Here is a 17569-nt window from a genome sequence, read left to right as displayed (position 1 = left end):
CCTTTCCTGTAAGGGTGCCGCTCCACAGCTCCTTCCTCTTTTCCGCGCTGCACTGGATCCTAATGTCACACTGCGTCTGGTTAAAGTGCGCGCTTACGTGCACTATGACCTGATGATGTCAGGATCCGGTACAGCGCAGTACGGGCCGGCGGGTAACCACGGAGCGGTGAGTAATAGCAAGCACTTCACTCCCGCTCCGTGGTCACATGACACAAACATTGAGGATTTTTTTGTGTCTAATTACTCGATCCAATCGAGTAATCGTTTCAGCCCTACGTGCATGTATGTCGGACTGTGGACCATAAAGGTAGTGCCGACTGTTTCTTCTACCTTTACGTCTGAATAGATGTTTTCTGAATCAGTCTGCTCAGCTCCTCCTGCCTGCAGATCAGACACCCACAAACTGTATATGTAAGCGTTGCGTTATGTGCTTTCCCCCGTCTGCACCAGGTTTATCATGTGTCTCCTATGGTGAGTTGTATTTCGCAGTAGTTATCATTATGAATATACTGCCGGGTTTTTGGCCTCCTATTGTAAGGCTGTTTGCTCTTGACATATTTTATATTATTTCAGAGGCCTTTTTTTCCATCTTTATGTACTTGATGTTGCAGCTCTATTGTCACAGATTGGAGTCGCACCTTTTACGCTAGTCTTTGTGATGAACAGAAGCCACAGTAGAAATGAATGTGTTTTTATTGTGAGGTCATTGAAGACTGATGACAGAAGTTACCGCTTGCATCTGTGTTTTCCCAGTTGTTATGCACTGACTGAAGCGATGAAAAAAATGGATGAATCTTCTACTTCAGTTTTTCCGCATTCATGTTTTTCCATCAGATCTGGCAGAGGATTTCCAAACCTGAATTAAACGGATCAGCTTTGTCCCCATTCATTGTCAATGGGAACAAAACCGATCAGTATCAGTTCAGTTGCGTTTTGGGTCCGGACACAAAACCTCTGCAAACAGCGTTTTTTGTGTCTGGTTTGCAAAACTGAACAAACGTGATCAGGCATGAAAATCGGTGTAAGGCCTCATGCACACGACAGTATTTTTTCACGGTCCGCAAAACGGGGTTCCGTTGTTCCGTGATCCGTGTCCGTTTTTTCTTCTGTGTGTCTTCCTTGATTTTTGGAGGATCACCAGACCAGAAAAGTGAAAAATAAATCTTAGTCAAGTTTGCCTTGAAAATGATAGGAAAAAAACGAATCACGGACGCGGATGACAATCTTGTGTGCCTCCATGTTTTTTCACGGACCCATTGACTTGAATGGGTCCGCGAACCGTTGTCCATCAAAATAGGACAGGTCCTATTTTTTGGACGGACAGGAAACACGGATCACGGACGCGGATGACAAACGGTGCATTTTCCGAGTTTTCAACGGACCCATTGAAAGTCAATGGGTCCGCAGGAAAACGGAACAACGGACACGGATGCACACAACGGTCGTGTGCATGAGGCCTAAGTCAATGCTTCACAATACCACGGGTGACATACACAACTAAATTCTCCCGCAGGTCCTGCAGCACATAAATAGTTGTTTCTAATACAGCATTTAGAAAACCTTAAAGGGGTTTTCTCAAGACGCAGTTTTGTACTTACCTGCTCCCGGCACGCCGTCCACTTCCTGGTTTTGGCCGGGGGCGGGCTCCATCTTCATTGATGTCTTCTCCCGGCCGGGCCGCGCGCTGTACTGAACGTGCACGCCGAGTCCGCGCATGCGCCCTGGTGACTTCTTCCTGGCCAGTATAGTATACTGGCCAGTAAGAAGTCACCAGGGCGCATGCGCGGACTCGGCGTGCGCGTTCAGTACAGCGAGCGGCCGGCCGGGAGAAGAAAAGAAGTCGTCTGCGCACGCGCGGCCACCGCGATTCCTGAGAAGAGCGGTGGCCGTAACCAGAGGAGACGGAAGACAACAGTCAGGTAAGTATAGGTTTATTTTTTTCTAAGGGGTGGGTATTTGTTAATGAAATATATTTAGAAAAATGATCACTGTTAAATCATTAACAGATTTAACAGTGATCATTAAGATGATAATACCCCTTTAAGAAAATTGCTTTACGGCAGCCCCATGGGCCCTAGACACAATAGTCAGGAGGGGACCTTATTGACTTCTATGGGAGAGTTCCCTAGACATGCTCTGTAACCTGTGCAGAGGTCATTGTACAAGGAAGGAATAGAGAAGCTCTGACAATCATCTACTGTGAATGGTGGATCCAGTCTTATCTGTACACAGAGGTGATATCATTACAGGCAGAATTTGAATGACAGATAAGAAGCCTAGAAAAATCCTTGAAGGATGTGCTGTTGCGTGTTTCCCACCTTAAAGGGGTTGCCCAAGATGATTGGTTTTTTTTTTTTTTCTTTCCCCCCCAGCAAGGACAGTGTAGTAATAATAACAAAAAAGATACCGCCCAGAACCCCCTCCATTCTAGCACTGCTGCTGTCCCTCTCCTCCCTGCTGCTGCAGCCCTGGTGTCATTTTTTGGCAGCAGCGCTGACATATCTGTGTATCTGCAGTGACTGCTGCAGCCAGTCATTGGCCTCAGCAGTATAGAAAGTGTAATTTTTATTTTTTTATCATTACAACACTGTCCCTGCTGATTAAAATAAATAAATAATCTCTTGAAGTGTATAGACTGTATTCTCCTGTGGACAGATGCCCCTTCTGCTAATGCAGGGTTGGCCAACCTGTGGCTCTCCAGCTGTTGTAAAACTACAACTCCCACCATGCCCTGCTGTAGGCTAATAGCTGTCTGCAGTCTGGGCATGCTGGGAGTTGTAGTTTAGCAACAGCTGGAGAGCCTCAGGTTGGCCATCCCTGTGCTAATGTGTCTTGGTTTTATACACGTCCAGTTTGCATGCAGAGTTGTCTAAAGGGTGTTGTATGTAGATGAGGGCACCCGAGCCCTCTCAGCACCCTACACTAACGGCCCTATCTGCCTCCTCAGACCTGCTCGTTTTCATTTTTGGGAGCAAGTTAACATGCAGTGTAAGTTACCCACGTATCCACCGCAATCCGAATGAAATCGGCAGTAAAAATCCATAAGTACTGTTTTTGTCTGCGGCCCGCTCTATAATACTCTGGTATTTTTTATGTACGTGCATTGTACTGTAGCTTTAGAGTTTTGGTGTAACTGTAGGCAAAACCTACATTGTGTGTGTGACTTCTTAATTGACAAGGGACTACGGTTTTATGTAACGCCATTTATCAATACTTCTGAATGGGCCCTAGTAGAGACCCTCGGGAGGTAAAACCTGAATAAACAACCGGTAGGGGTACTACTTTTTGAAAAAAATAAAAGGTATAACTTTATTAGATCAATTTAAAACATGGTCTTTAATGAACCATAACTCCACAAACATTTAAAACTATCAGGTGATCGTGCTGATTACCAAGTTGCTTTTAATTGTGAAACCCCTCAACAATGTAGCAAAGAGGGGAGAGGAGGAGTGGAAGGAGGGTGAACAGTTGTCACCTTATATATGCAGTTCCAATGCACAGAGTGGAGATGTGTCCCTAATTGAGAGACATAATTTGATTTGGGCCCAAATCATAAATTATATATTCCTATCTCCATAGTCTGAACTCATGTGTGCATTGCTTCTTCACTGCCCCAGAGCTAACAGGAAGCTACAACATTTACACACATCCTTATGGTATTATACTCATTGCGTGCTCCACCTTGTAATGTTTAGCAAGCACCTAGATCTAAGCACTGAGCACCTGCCTAAAAATGGATTGCGCCTAACACTAGTCCCGTCCCCCCCCGACCGACATGTTTCACCGCGATGCGGCTTCGTCAGGGTTTCAGGCTGGGTTCACACCTGAGCGTTTTACAGCGCGTTCCTACGCGCTGTAAAACGCTCAACAAGGAGAAACCAATGATTCCCTATGGGAATGGTTCACACTTGGGCGTTTTACAGCGCGTACGATCGCGCTGTAAAACGCCCGACGCTCCAAAAAGTACATGAGCGACTTTTGGGGCGTTTGTGGCCATAGGACACTGTAGTGAATCACTCAAACGCGCGTTTACTATTACAAAAACGCGCATAAAAATGCGCGTCTAAAACGCGCGTTTGCGCAACGCTCAAGTGTGAACCCAGCCTCAAGGTATTAGCTGTATAATCACATAAGGATGTGTGTGAACGTTGTAGCCTCCTGTTAGCTCTGGGGCAGTGAAGAAGCAATGCACACATGAGTTCAGACTATGGAGATAGGAATATATAATTTATGATTTGGGCCCAAATCAAATTATGTCTCTCAATTAGGGACACATCTCCACTCTGTGCATTGGAACTGCATATATAAGGTGACAACTGTTCACCCTCCTTCCACTCCTCCTCTCCCCTCTTTGCTACATTGTTGAGGGGTTCACAATTAAAAGCAACTTAGTAATCAGCACGATCACCTGATAGTTTTAAATGTTTGTGGAGTTATGGTTCATTAAAAAACATGTTTTAAATTGATCTAATAAAGTTATACCTTTTATTTTCAAAAAGTAGTACCCCTACAGGGATTTTCGGTTTTGTGACCTGTTGTTTATTGAGCCATTTATCAATGACACGAACAGAAACAATAACTTTGTTCTATCAAGTTTTCCCCTTGATGCAACCAGTAAAGTAAACCTTGGGTGCCCTCATTCTGGTTGCCTTGTCCAATATCGTGGATGTATCTCTGGCATAGATTCTTTTTTCAGTTCTTTCTTGTAAGGGCTCCTGCACACAAATGCATTTTTTTTTTTCTGTGTCCGTTCCGTTTTTGTTTTGTCTTTTCTTTGCAGGCACATATGCAGAATCATTCTCTTCAACGGGGCCACAAAAAATGGAAATTACTCCATGTGAATTCTGTGTCCGCATGGCTGTTCTGCAGAAAAATAGATCATGTCCTATTATTGTCTGCATTACGGACAAGGATAGGACTGTTCTATTAGGGGCCGGCAAAATGCGGAATGCACGTGGCCAGTATCCGTGTTTTGTGGATCTGCAGTTTGCGGACCGCAAAACAGCCAATGGTTGTGTGCATGAGCCCTTAGGCTAGATCCGGTTATCTGTATAGGAACAGATAATCAGAATTGCCAGATCCGGCATATGTCAGACAACACCAGCACCCAATGGATCCCATTGCTTTTAATGGGTCCATCGGGTCTCTGCCCTGGATACCAGCACTTTTTCCCAGAAGCTCAGATATAGGCTTCTGCAGGAATCTCCGCTGCAGAGGTTAGCCTCGCCTAAATAAATATCTGGTTTATTAAGCTTTGTTAGATATTCAGTGCATGTATACATTAAATATACAGGATACATGGAGGTGCTCCTGTCTGTACCCCTGGCCAGAAGGACACAAATCTCCATTATATACATTGCTGGCTGGCAGTGAGGTAAATAAAAACAATAGAATAGCCGTCTATCATTACAGCCATTCTACTTGTTTCTATACTGCTTTACTGGGATTCGAACCCCTTTTGTACATTATCTGATGCTTAATACCTGAAATATACTAATCCTGTCTTTTCTTTCTGTAGGCAGGTGGTGTACCAATGCACTTGGGAGAACTGTTGTCTATGAGCCTAGAATCACAAGGAAAGGTGAGCTCCTGGTAGAAAATGTCCTACTTTATGTTCCTAGTTCTGAAAAACCATATCCATGTGAATTTGTTGATATAAATGGGCGGGCGTTAAACGTACTGCTGATGTACACTGTAGGTTTCAGTAACCGGTTCATTTTGTAGAAAGTTTATATTTGCACGGTCGCAATTCACAATTTCAGCTTTAAATCGTAGTAGTTTTGTTTGTGGCAGGCTACCAGTGAGAAGACAATCTTAACATGTTTCGTATCCTTCCGCTCTCCGTATGATTATGGTTGTCCTTTCCTTGTAACCTCACTGTTAGGCCTCTTTCACACAGGTGTGTGTGCCCCGTGGTCGTGCTGCGGCCTGCAAAATGCAGGCCGCAATGCACGAGCACAGTCCGTGGGGCAGCAGCAGCGGATCGCGGACCCATTCACTTGAATGGGTCAGCGATCCAGCCGTTCCGCAAAAAGATAGGACATGTTCTATATTTTTGCGGAACGGAAGTACGGGACAAAACCCCACGGAAGCACTCCGTAGTGCTACCATTCCGCATCTCCGGATTTGCGGACCCATTGAAGTGAATAGGTCTGCATCCGTGTTGCAGAATGCCCACGGAACGGCACCCGTGTATTGCGGATCTGCAAATGCGGTCCGCAATACTGCAACGAGGCACACACGCCCGCATGAAAGAGGCCTTAGGCTGCATTCACATCTACGACAGCAGATCGGGCAAGATGATGCCTGCTGTATGATCCAGCATCGCCAGATTCTACAGATCACAGTCATATCACTATTGACTATAATGGCATCTGGCTATTATCTGCCGCTTTCCGGCCAGAAAAATACCTCTGCATGCTAAAGCCTTGTCTCTAGTAAGATCCTGGCATATCGACAAGTACTACTTAGGACTCTTGCACACGACCGTAGCCTGTTTTGCTGTCCACAAAACACAGATATCTGCCTTGTGCACTCCGCATTTTGCGGAACATCCTGGCATCTATAGAACAGTCCCATCCTTGTCCATAAAACAGACAAGACTAGGACATTTTTTATTTTTTTTGCAGGTGCTACAGAACGGACATACGGACGTGAACAATAAACTGTGCACTGTCCGTATCTTTTGTGGCCCCATTGAAGTGAATGGGTCCGCATCCAACCCGCAAAAAGTGTGGATCGGATGCAGACCATAAATACGTTTGTGTGCATGAGGCCTTAGGCTGTTAAACTTCTATCAAAGGGAATCATTTCATCAGCAGTCTTTTTAAACCAAGCAGAATGCCAGGTAGGGCTGGCTCAGCCTAATGTACTCATACCTTTATTGGGTCATCTGATTCTGCATTGCCAAAAAATAAGTATTTATTCATATGCAAATGAGCTGTTAAGTGCACTGAAGGCAGGTTCAAGACCCTCTGGGCACTCTAGTTTCACTGTTTTCCTCTGGCAACCTATCCCTCTCCTTCTTGATTAACAGGGACAGGCTTCTGTATCATCATCTTGTCTGGCCCTGAAATCCCGTGCCTGTAGCATTTATTACAACAGGGACCAGGGTGGATAAAAATCAATGATTTTTTAATCTGATTTTTTTATTTTATTTAAATAGGTTTTTTTTTAATATAAAATGCTTTTTGAGGAAAATATATTACCATCCAAAGGTTATTCCATCATGAAATATAGATTAGTTTTTTAATTATGTAGAATAAGGCTGTATATGTTTAAATTTTTTGGTAAATAAATTCCATTAATCCATTCACAATGTCATGCTCTTCCAGAGGTTTTTGTAAGATTATTGGGCAGTTTCTCTGCCTACAAGATATTATCACAGATGCTTGGTTTACTTTTGCAGTTCTCAAAACTGAATTTGACTCAGCAGAGATCACATGCCTCTTCTTCACAGCAAAAATGTTATAACAGAGCTGAGAAAAAGACCTTAATCCTAACTTCTACAAACCTATGAATACAGAATCAACCTAATCAAACTAATATGAAAAGTTGTTATTCTAAAAATCTTCATCTACTTGCATATTCTAAGTTATACCAGCAAGAATTAGTCTTTATGTAGAAAACTATGATTTAAATCAAGCCTTACTGACTAGTGATTTAAATCAAATCCACCCTGACAGGGACACATGTACAGTAGTTTTATCTGCAGGCCAGGATGCAGTGTTGAACTGTTCATGTACAGATGATGCAAGGAATTGCACAAACTTGTGATTTTAGGATCAGGAGAGATGACTATACAACAGAAGCCTGGCCCTGTCAAGATGGAGAGGGGTAGTCTGTCAGAGGAAAGCAGTAGAGCTGTAGTGCACAGGGGGCCTCTGGCCTGCTCTTGGAGCACTTAACAGTTCATTTGCATATGGATAAGTGCATACTTTAAAAACAATAAATCCCGTTAATATTCTACATGAAATACCAGTGCTAGTTGGGTCTTGCTGTGTATCAGCGTACAGCAAGAGGAGAGAACCCACATAGGTTGCAGAGTGAGGGGGAATTGCACACTCCACATCATCAATAGCTACCAGCTCAGTGGAGAGGAGATCTCTCATGACCTGTAGAAGGAGAAATCAGTTCAAGAATTTAGCTGTACTGATACATGCAAGCTGAAGAAGACAGCAGCATCCTGGACACACAGATCTCACATCCAACATGTATTACTAGGAGGAGCACATACACTTAAGAAATGTCTGAAACTAGGCACTGGTTATTAACCGAATATCATGGGGTCTAAAAAATAATAAAGGAATGAAGATTGCAGGCTAAAACTTAATGAAGGTTTTTTTAAATACATATTCCAGTGCAGGGGAAATAATGTTCCATAAATAAAATTCCAGCACACTCGCTTGAATCAGTAGAAAACAGTCAAAACATGTCAGCAATGTGTAGGAGGTGATGTGTGTTTTTTAATGAATTTACTTTAATACATTTTTAGATTTTATTTACACACTGGATCCTATTCCCTGTATAGTTACCTTGCCCATTCCCTGCCGCTGCTATTTCAGTGGTGCCCGGGGCCTACTTCTCTCCACTTCCTGTTGACTTCTCTGCACAGCAAGAAACGACTCTGAATGCTCTTTATCGTTGCAACGATGATCCGGCCGACAATGATTGGCTGAATGGCAATCCCCGGCCATGTACTGCTGTGTTGAGAGAGGAGCAGAAAGTAGAGAGAAGTGGCGACACTGGCACCATCAGAATGGCATGGGATAGGGACGAGGTAAGTATAAATTCTGTTATTTACTGTATTTTGTGTCCCCCAATGGAATGGGCGAGAAATCAGACCATAAGACGCACCCACAATTAGAAATGTAAAAATAGAAAATGCTATTTTTACTATATATATCGTATGGGGGATATACAGTTGATATGGTACAGACACAGTACAAAAGCCAATGCCTCATAACATTGCCAGCCACAGTGCCCATTACCGATGCCAGCCGCAATGCCCATTACTTTGCCAGCCGCTATGCCCTATGCCAAACACAGTGGCTCATCACATTAGCAGTCATAATGCGCCCTGACTAGAGTTGTTGCGATACCAAAATTTTGATTCGATTTCGATACCATGAAAAAGTATTGCGATACTCGATACCATTCGATACCACGCGAAAATAAAATAAAAACACAAAAAAGCCTTTTGATTACAGTGCATTGTTCACAGTGTCTCTCAACTTCATAGTGATTTGCTTGTGGCACAATGGCCACATGATTTTAGGTTGGTCAGTGTGGTTCTAGTTGTGAAAAAAAATTAGGCATATTTTTCAATGGCTTACAGGGATTCTGCACTTTTATTTAACTATCCTCTGGATAGATCATCAGCTTCTGATTGGTGGGGGTCGGACACCCGGGACACCCACCGATCAGCTGTTTGAGAAGGCAGCGGCACTCCAGCAGCGCCACGGCCTTATCACTGTTTGACTGTTTACCGCCCGCCCACTGACGTCACCTCACGACTAGTATCAACTAGCGTGGGCGGGGCTAAGCTCCATTCAAGTGAAGAGCTTAGCCCCGCCCACGCTATTTGTGATGTCACTGGGCCGGCAGTAAACAGTGATAAAGCCGTGGCGCTGCTGGAGTGCCGCTGCCTTCTCAAACAGCTGATCGGCGGGGGTCCCGGGTGTCGGACCCCCGCCGATCAGAAGCTGATGATCTATCCAGAGGATAGATCATCAGTTAAATGAAAGTGCAGAACCCCTTTAAACCACACCTCATTCACTAGGTGGGGTGGGGGTGGTGGTGGTTGGGGAGGGGGAATGGGCTTCACAAAAATCAACACAGATTGGGGTTGTAAGAGGCTGTGAGGTCAGCTGCTACATGATATACATTGTGGTGCTGGGGCCACGTTACATCATAGGGTAATTGTGATTGTGATGAACAATTGCACAGGTCCAACCGTTTCTGGTGACAAACCCCCCAATGTGCCTCATAATAACGAAATAACCCTATCATCAAGTATATCCATATTCTTGCATAATGGTCAACATGGGGTTAATGTATGAGCTACAACAGTCACTTGCTATTTGGCAGCACAGTCTTATGAATTCAATCTATGTGCCTCATATTAATAATGACCTGTATTCTGCAACTCACATTAACCCTATGTTGCCTATTATGTTAGATGGTACTTTGGGGGTCACTTACTATTAATGTGAGGCACATGGGGTCCATTCCAAAGACTCCAAAAGCATGTGCCCAGCCTGACATTAAAAATAAGTGACCCCCCATCATGTTTAAAACATGGGTACTGGCAAGATTGGGGTTAATGAGTCACATTAACCCCAAATCTTGCAGGCTGTCTTTCTTATAGATATGTTTTTTGCCTGCCTTTATTTTGAGGCAGGCTAATCATCACTCCTGCACTGGGTCTGGCTGTGGGCTAGGCTAGGTACCTGCTATGCTGGGCTGGCTGCTTTTCAGTGCTCAGTCTCACTGTCTCACTGACTCTGGGGCTCGGGCCGACGCTGGGAGGACTCAGAGGAGTACACATGACAAGCGTGAGTGACTCAGTTAGGAGTCAGGACGGAGGAGGAGGCTGCTCTGCTGCCGCTGGTGCCGTTCGCTGAGCTCAGCGCTCACTCGTCTCAGACGGCGGGGCGCAGCAGTTTATTACCTCCCCCGTCCCTCCTCCTCCTTTAATTAAACGCACAGTCATTGGTGGAAGTGGTGCAGGCATCTTCAGAGCCCGCTTACTCCATTGGGCTCAGCGGCGGCAGCGTCATAGGAGGGAGGGAATCCCTCCCTCCTTCTCCCTCCCTCCTTCTCCCTCTCGCCTTCTCCCTCTCGCCTTCTCCCTCCCGCCTTCTCCACTGTCTTTCTGGCGGAGCGCCATGTTGTGTCATAGGAGATAATAGGCTGCGCAGCCCAGTATCGAAAAAGTGCAAATCACAGTACCGAATCGATACTTGTAAAAAAGTATCGATTTTTCGATACCCGCAACAACCCTAGCCCTGACTATGCCAGCCATGGTGCACTATCATTATTAGGGACAGCCTTGCCTCCTAAGCTTACCCAGTCACTAGTAGCAGTAGCAGTCTGGAGTTGCTGACATGGATCTGTCCCATGCACAGTTTGGAGGGGGCACTTGGCTACAAGGGTCCTGCCAGGGCAGACACTGCACACATTTACTCTGCTGTGTATTTGCACACTGAACAGTCAACTAATAACTGAGCTCAGAATCTCCTGCTTCTAACGCCGGCATCTAGTCCGTTAGACGCACCAGAAGATGACGGCACAAGATTGAGGAGAATAAGTGTGTCTAATGTTTCAAAAAATACAGTATTCTTAGAATGTCCAGTCCAGGGAAAAGCTTTTACTTTGCAGTGGAATATCCCTTTAACTCAAGGTAACCACTAATATATATCTAAACATCTTTTTTCATATCAAAGAACCTCAGGTCATTGTGGGATAGCACAATGATCATGTTTATGCTAGGCTGTTTGACTCTTCATATTGAGGTACCATTCTAGGTGGAACTAATACTCTGATCTGGGGACATTGGACGGGGAGAGAACATTCTACTTTATTGCCTAATTGTAGGTCTGGTCACCTGCATTTGTAACCACACGAGTACTGTTTCAGAAGTTACACATTTATAACAAAGTTTTGTTGTTTCCTATTATATTTTATGTCTGAATCCCTATTGATTACAGAAGGGACACTGGAAAATTTGGAAAAACTTACTGTGCAAAGTAAAACCTATTTCCTGAATAGGGAGGAAAATGCCAGACTCAGAGCACCTCAAGGGTGAAAAAACTCCATCACAAAAAACACTATTTTGTCCTCAGTTTAATATTTTCCGTAGACTTCCATGCAACATCTGGAGCAAATGTTTTTTGACAAAAAAAAATGCTAGGAAAAAACCCCCCAGCAAAAAGCACCACGAGAAACTGGGCAAGCCCTTAAAATTGCCAGAATAAAAGCTGTGTGATACTAGCGGTTTTTGGTACAGTATTTGCATTGAAATCAACAGCTCCAGATGTTAGCTGATAGTGGATGAGAAATATCCACGCAGGTGGGTTGTTTAGTAATTGGTGGCATTTTTGTTTATTTTTCTTGAAATGCAGCATGCTGAGGCTTTTGGTGTTTTTGTAAAGCTTGCTGTATGGGGAAAAACGCAAGCAATTTCTATGGTGTTTTTCCAGTGACAAAAACGCCAGAGCAAATTTGTGTCTGTAGGGGCCCTTAGGGTGCTTACATACATAATCATTAATTTGGCCTTTTTTTACCACTTAAAAAATGGCAAAATAAGGCCTCATGCACAGCGTTCCGTTTTTTTTTTTTGCGGATAGGATGGGGACCCATTCATTTCAATGGGTCAGCAAAATAATGCTGATAGTTCATCCGTTTGTGTTCCGCGTCCATTGTCCGTGTTTCCCTTCAGCAAAAAAAATTGTGCATGTCCTACTTTTTTCACATTTGCGAACAAGGATAGGCATTTATTACAAGGGATCTGTGGGGAAAAAATGGATCCTACAAAAAAAAAGATGCTGCATAGTTTTTAGTTTTTTTTTGCGGACGCACAATTTGCTGACGCAAAAAACAACTGTCGTGTTCATGAGGCCTAACCAAGTGTTTTTTGATTTGTGTTTTTGCCACCTGCGGTTTTGGTGGTGTTCTTTTCTGGCTTTTTTTTTTTTTTTGCGGAACGGAAATACGGAAACTGAGTGCACACAGAGTACCTTCTGTTGTTTTTGTGGACCCATTGAAGTTAATGGTTCCGCATATGGTCCGCAAAAAAACCTGAACGGAAGCGGATAGAAAATACGTTTCGTTTGCATGAGCCCTAAAAAAAACATATTCTTGCAGCTCCCTATGGGTGGTTTCACAGGTTTATTTATTGTTAATGTAGGGGCCAGTTTTTGGCATAAAAATAGTTTTTTTTTTTCTAACGTTCGTGGGAATATAGAATTATTATAATTTTTTTTTTTTTGCACAGGCGCTTTTAATTTCACGTAAATTTTCAGTGTCAGGGGCATCCCTGGAGCCAGAACTTTGGCCTCAGCACATTTACAAACCTGTATACCTAAAAACAGGAGTAAATATTGGCAGAAAACTACTCCAGTCAGGGGCTGGCGTAGTTTCTATGCCTGGCGCAAGGACTGCCGAGGGTGCACCTAGTTTATGAGGAGACTCATGCCTCGTCATAAATCGGCCAAATCCTGCGGCAGCGCAGAGGGGAGAAAAAGATGGGCATAAAACGCTTGTCTTTGTAAATGACCCCCTCTGCGTCCAGATGTTACATGTAAGCCAATAGGAAATTACAAAGTCAGAGAAAGGTGTCTGTCCCTGCACCACGTTTATCGTCCAGCCTGAGCCAATGTGATAAATCTGATGTGGATAGCCTGTCTAAACGTACACCAGCGTTTTTGAATACATTGAAAGGGAACCTGTCACCTCCAAAAACCATCCCACGCCGCCAGCAGTACCTGACAGTAGCCAACAGCGTGTTTCCGACGATAATTTTCTTCCTGAAGGCCGATACGGCAGCTCAGAACACGTTCCTTTATCCCCTCCCGGCGCACTTCTCCACACATGCTTGAAGTGAAGAGGGCAGCGGCCTCCTTGCTTCAAGTCACGGTAACCGCGCCCCTTCGCTGTGACTGACAGCCGGCAGTTCGGTTGGCTTTGCCGAACACTCTGCATAAGCACTGTCAGTCACAGCAAAGGGGCAGGGAAGGGGGCGCCGTTACCGTGACTTGAAGCAAGGAGCTTTTGCCGCATCAGCCTTCAGGAACAAAACAATCGTCAGAAACATGCTGCTGGCTACTCTCAGGTACTGCTGGCGGCTTCAGATGGTTTTTGGAGGTGACAGGTTCCCTTTAAAACAGGGATCCGCAAACTTTGGCACTCCAGCTGTTTCGAAACTACAATTCCCAGCAGGCTCCATTCATTTCTATGTGAGTTCCTAGAAGAGCAGAGCAAGTATGCATGCTGGGAGTTGTAGTTTCACAACAGCTGGAGTGCCGGAGGTTGCCTACCCCTGATTTAAAAAAAAAAAAACATACTGGGGCACATTTACTAAGACCTTTTATTTGTTTTATAACGCCGGCCCTACTTTCCCTCCTGTGCTGCCGTTAGGTTTGCCTAATCTATGACAAGGCGTGCGCTGGTTTTTCATAGTTTTTCACTAACATTTACTTCTGTTTACAGGCATAAATGTTAGTACATTTTCCCCCTCTCTGTTCAACTGTCAGGCACAGCGTAAAACTGGCCATGTGACTAGATATTGTTGCATGGCCGGTTAAAAAGGGCGCTTGGGAGTATAAGCCCCCATGTGGGTGGTTTCACAGATGTTTTTTCTTTTGTTTTTCCCAAAAATGTCTTTTTTTTTTTTTTTGCTACTTCAAGAAAAAAAAAAAAAAAAAAACACTGCACCCAGATGTTATATGTTGGGCAATAGAAAAATATAAAACTTTCTACAAACAGCATTTTTGTTGCATTTTATGACAGTTTTGTGTTGTTTTTTGGTCCTTTCACATTTTTTGAAATCTCAGCATGGTACTGTTTTGGGCATTTTTCAAGCATTTTACTATAGATTTCTCCATAAGAAAAAAGTAATCGGCAAACAACTTCTTATAAAAAAAAATATCATGTCAAGGCATCAAAATTGCAAGAATATAACGTATTGTTGTAGCAAGTGTAAGGGCTCAGTGCCTGACTGTAAACGGCAGGTCCGCAATATACGGGCACTGGCCGTGTGAATACCATGCTGTGGATGCAGACCCATTGACTTGAATGGGTCAGCAATCCGCAGCATACAACTGAAGATAGGACTTTATCTGTCTTTTGCGGAGCGGAGGCATGGATCGGAAGTACTTTGCAGCCCTTCTGTAGACTTTCAGGCCCGTATCTCCGCACCGCAAAAAGATAGAACACATTCTGTCTTTCGCCGTATCTTGCAGATTGCGGACCCATTCAGGTCCACACCGCAATACAGAGTGCACATGGCCGGTGTCTGTGCATTGCAGACCGCTCTTTTCTTCTGTGCAGCGTTTAACTAGTTACCCGAACGCCTCCTGCACACAAACCACAGATCTGCAAAATATACCTCCCATGTTCATTCCGCAGTTTTCTCAGTCCGATTTATAGAAATGACCATTTTTGTCCGCAAAATGGACAAGCATAGGAAATGTTCTATAATTTGCAGGGTGGCCAGAAAAGGCAGATGTGTACATGGGCCCATAGCAAAAAATACTGAAGAAAAACCCAGTCGTGTGCATGAGGCCTAAGGGTGTGTTTACAGGGGATGTTGGGAGTTCTGCCGTTTTACAATGCAGTTTTTGGCCCATTGAAATCATGAGCTTTAGGCCTCATGCACACGGCCGTTGTTTTATTTTGTGTCCGTTTTTCGTGGTTTTCTGCGGACCCATTGACTTTTAATGGGTCCGTTGAAAACTCGGCTAATGCACCGTTTGTCATCCGTGATCCATGGTTCCAGTCCGTCAAAAAAATATAACCTGTCCTATTATTTTCGCGGAAAACTGTTCGCGGACCCATTCAAGTCAATGGGACAGCTAAAAACACGGAGGCACACAAGATTGTCATCCGCGCCTGTTTTTTTTTCCTATCATTTGCATGGCGAACCTGTCTTAGATTTTCTTTTTACTTTCCTTCATGTCTGGTGATCCTCCAAAAATAAAGGAAGACACACAGAAACAAAAACGGAACCCCCATTTTGCAGAACGGAACACAACAACGGTTGTGTGCATGAGTTTTGCCATGGCTTTTTTTTTTTCCAGTGGGCAAGTGAGTCTGCAAAAAAAAAAAAAATGCGGACGGCACACGGACCAGATCCACAGGTAGCGGAGCGCAAAACTGACAGTCGTGTGCAAGAGGCCTTTCAGGTTCACGTACAGCTCTTCTATGGCAGAATCTTAGTAACCAGAAATGACCTCAGCTGATAGCTATTTTCTCTTGCTTGCAGCTTCAAGTGTAGGATCCTGCCTGCTAAGTAGGTAGGTATATCCCAGCAGGTGTTCCTACTCCCCAGTCTCACGCACAATGAAAAGTATCCAGTTATTATGGAAGGAAAGCTAAGTAGGATCCTTGTCTCTCTCTTTTTGTTAGGCTATCATCGGGTATCTCTCAGGTCTGTGTGATCAAGTCACTCGGCTTTGGGCAAGTGCAAAGGTAAAAAGCAGAGAAGCCAAGATCCAGCCAGTGTTCAGGATCTGGACATGTCAGTGATTTGCAGAGTGAATCCTTTTATTAACATTAGAATTACAGCCCTGCTGTAAATGTCAGAATGAATGTCAGCATTGCAGTTCCTGGCCCATAAGTGCTCTATGTGAAATGCATGCTTACCTGTAAGCCAGTAAATTGCCTTAAAAGGTGTATCTTTTATTTCACAGCATCCTGCCTTTGTAAAGTATGACGAAAACCCATCTCTAGTGAAGGAAATATGGCGGATAAGAGAAAACTACAGGGTAAGTCACTGGATCCATGGCTAGTGCGTCTTCTGCACTGCTATATTGCTCCATGAGATAAGCTAGCTGACATATTGATGGACATAAGTTGTTCAGTTTTATGCAATTTAGGGCTCATGCACACAAACATATGCCGACCGTGCCCGTATTGCAATCACTTGAATGGATCCGCAATCCAGAAGATACGGGTCCGTGGCATTTCAGGCCATGCCTCTGCACTGCAAAAAAATACATCATGTTTGTGGACAAATCGCGCACCTGTCCAAGTTGAAGGGGTCTGCATCCTTCAGTGCAGGCCAAGCGGATGGTGCATTGGGGACCGCAATTTGCAGTTCCCCTTTGGGTGGCACAAGTTTATGTGCTTGAGCCCTTATGCAGCACTGATGGATTTTATACAAACGCTTGTCATTGCCTTAACACATGCATTGTCATGAGATCGGTAGGAATCCATTACACGCAATTTGGCAACAGTTGTATGTGGTTTTTGTTTTTGTTTTTTTAATCTGTTAGCCATTATCATGCCAAAGGCTACAAAAAGAAAGAGAGGGGGGGGGGGGGGGTGTACATTAGAAAGATTGTTATAAAAATAAAAAAAAAGCCCCGATTGAGGATGGTCCCCTGCTTGCATGCTCTGATAACGCCTTGTCTGTGAGTTCAGCCTCCTGCACACGAACGTGTGCTTCCTGTTGCCGTATTGTGGACCGCATTTGCGGATCCGCAATACACGGACACCGTTCCGTGTGCATTCCGCATCACGGATGTGGACCCATTCACTTCAATGGGTCTGCAAATCCAGAGATGCGGAATGGTGCTTCCGTTGGGTTTCGCCCCATACTTCTGTTCCGCAAAAAGATAGAACATGTCCTATCTTTTTGGGGAATGGTCGGTTCACGGAGCCATTAAAGTGAATGGATCCGCTGTGGCTGCCCTATGGACGCTGTTCGTGCATTATGGTCTGCATTTTACGGGGCGCACACGTTCATGTGCAGAAGGCCTTCTGCTGCTGGGAAAATATCAGTATGGCTGGAAGCGGCTTCCTCACCAGTGACAGCTGGTCAACAAGGTTTATGGAAGACGGTGCT

At 44.4% G+C, this 17569-nt stretch overlaps 1 protein-coding gene across 8 annotated transcripts in view; it reads left to right on the top strand.

Moving 5' to 3' along the window:
• Positions 1-17569, top strand: part of CNOT3 (CCR4-NOT transcription complex subunit 3) — a 57035-nt gene that overhangs the window by 11570 nt on the left and 27896 nt on the right. For 3 of the 8 annotated variants that reach the window (XM_044281692.1, XM_044281693.1, XM_044281686.1), the window contains exons 2-5: positions 5519-5581; positions 15986-16016; positions 16129-16191; positions 16413-16487. In XM_044281692.1, coding sequence (XP_044137627.1) covers positions 16463-16487 — 25 coding nt within the window. In that variant the 5' untranslated portion in view covers positions 5519-5581; positions 15986-16016; positions 16129-16191; positions 16413-16462. The remainder of the gene's footprint in view (positions 1-5518; positions 5582-15985; positions 16017-16128; positions 16192-16412; positions 16488-17569) is intronic. The other 5 variants (XM_044281689.1, XM_044281691.1, XM_044281688.1 and 2 more) reach the window with 5 other exon arrangements.

The sequence above is a fragment of the Bufo gargarizans genome, chromosome 2 (genome assembly GCF_014858855.1).
Source record: "Bufo gargarizans isolate SCDJY-AF-19 chromosome 2, ASM1485885v1, whole genome shotgun sequence".
Taxonomy (NCBI): domain Eukaryota; kingdom Metazoa; phylum Chordata; class Amphibia; order Anura; family Bufonidae; genus Bufo; species Bufo gargarizans.
This window is presented reverse-complemented; position numbering and strand designations above follow the sequence as displayed.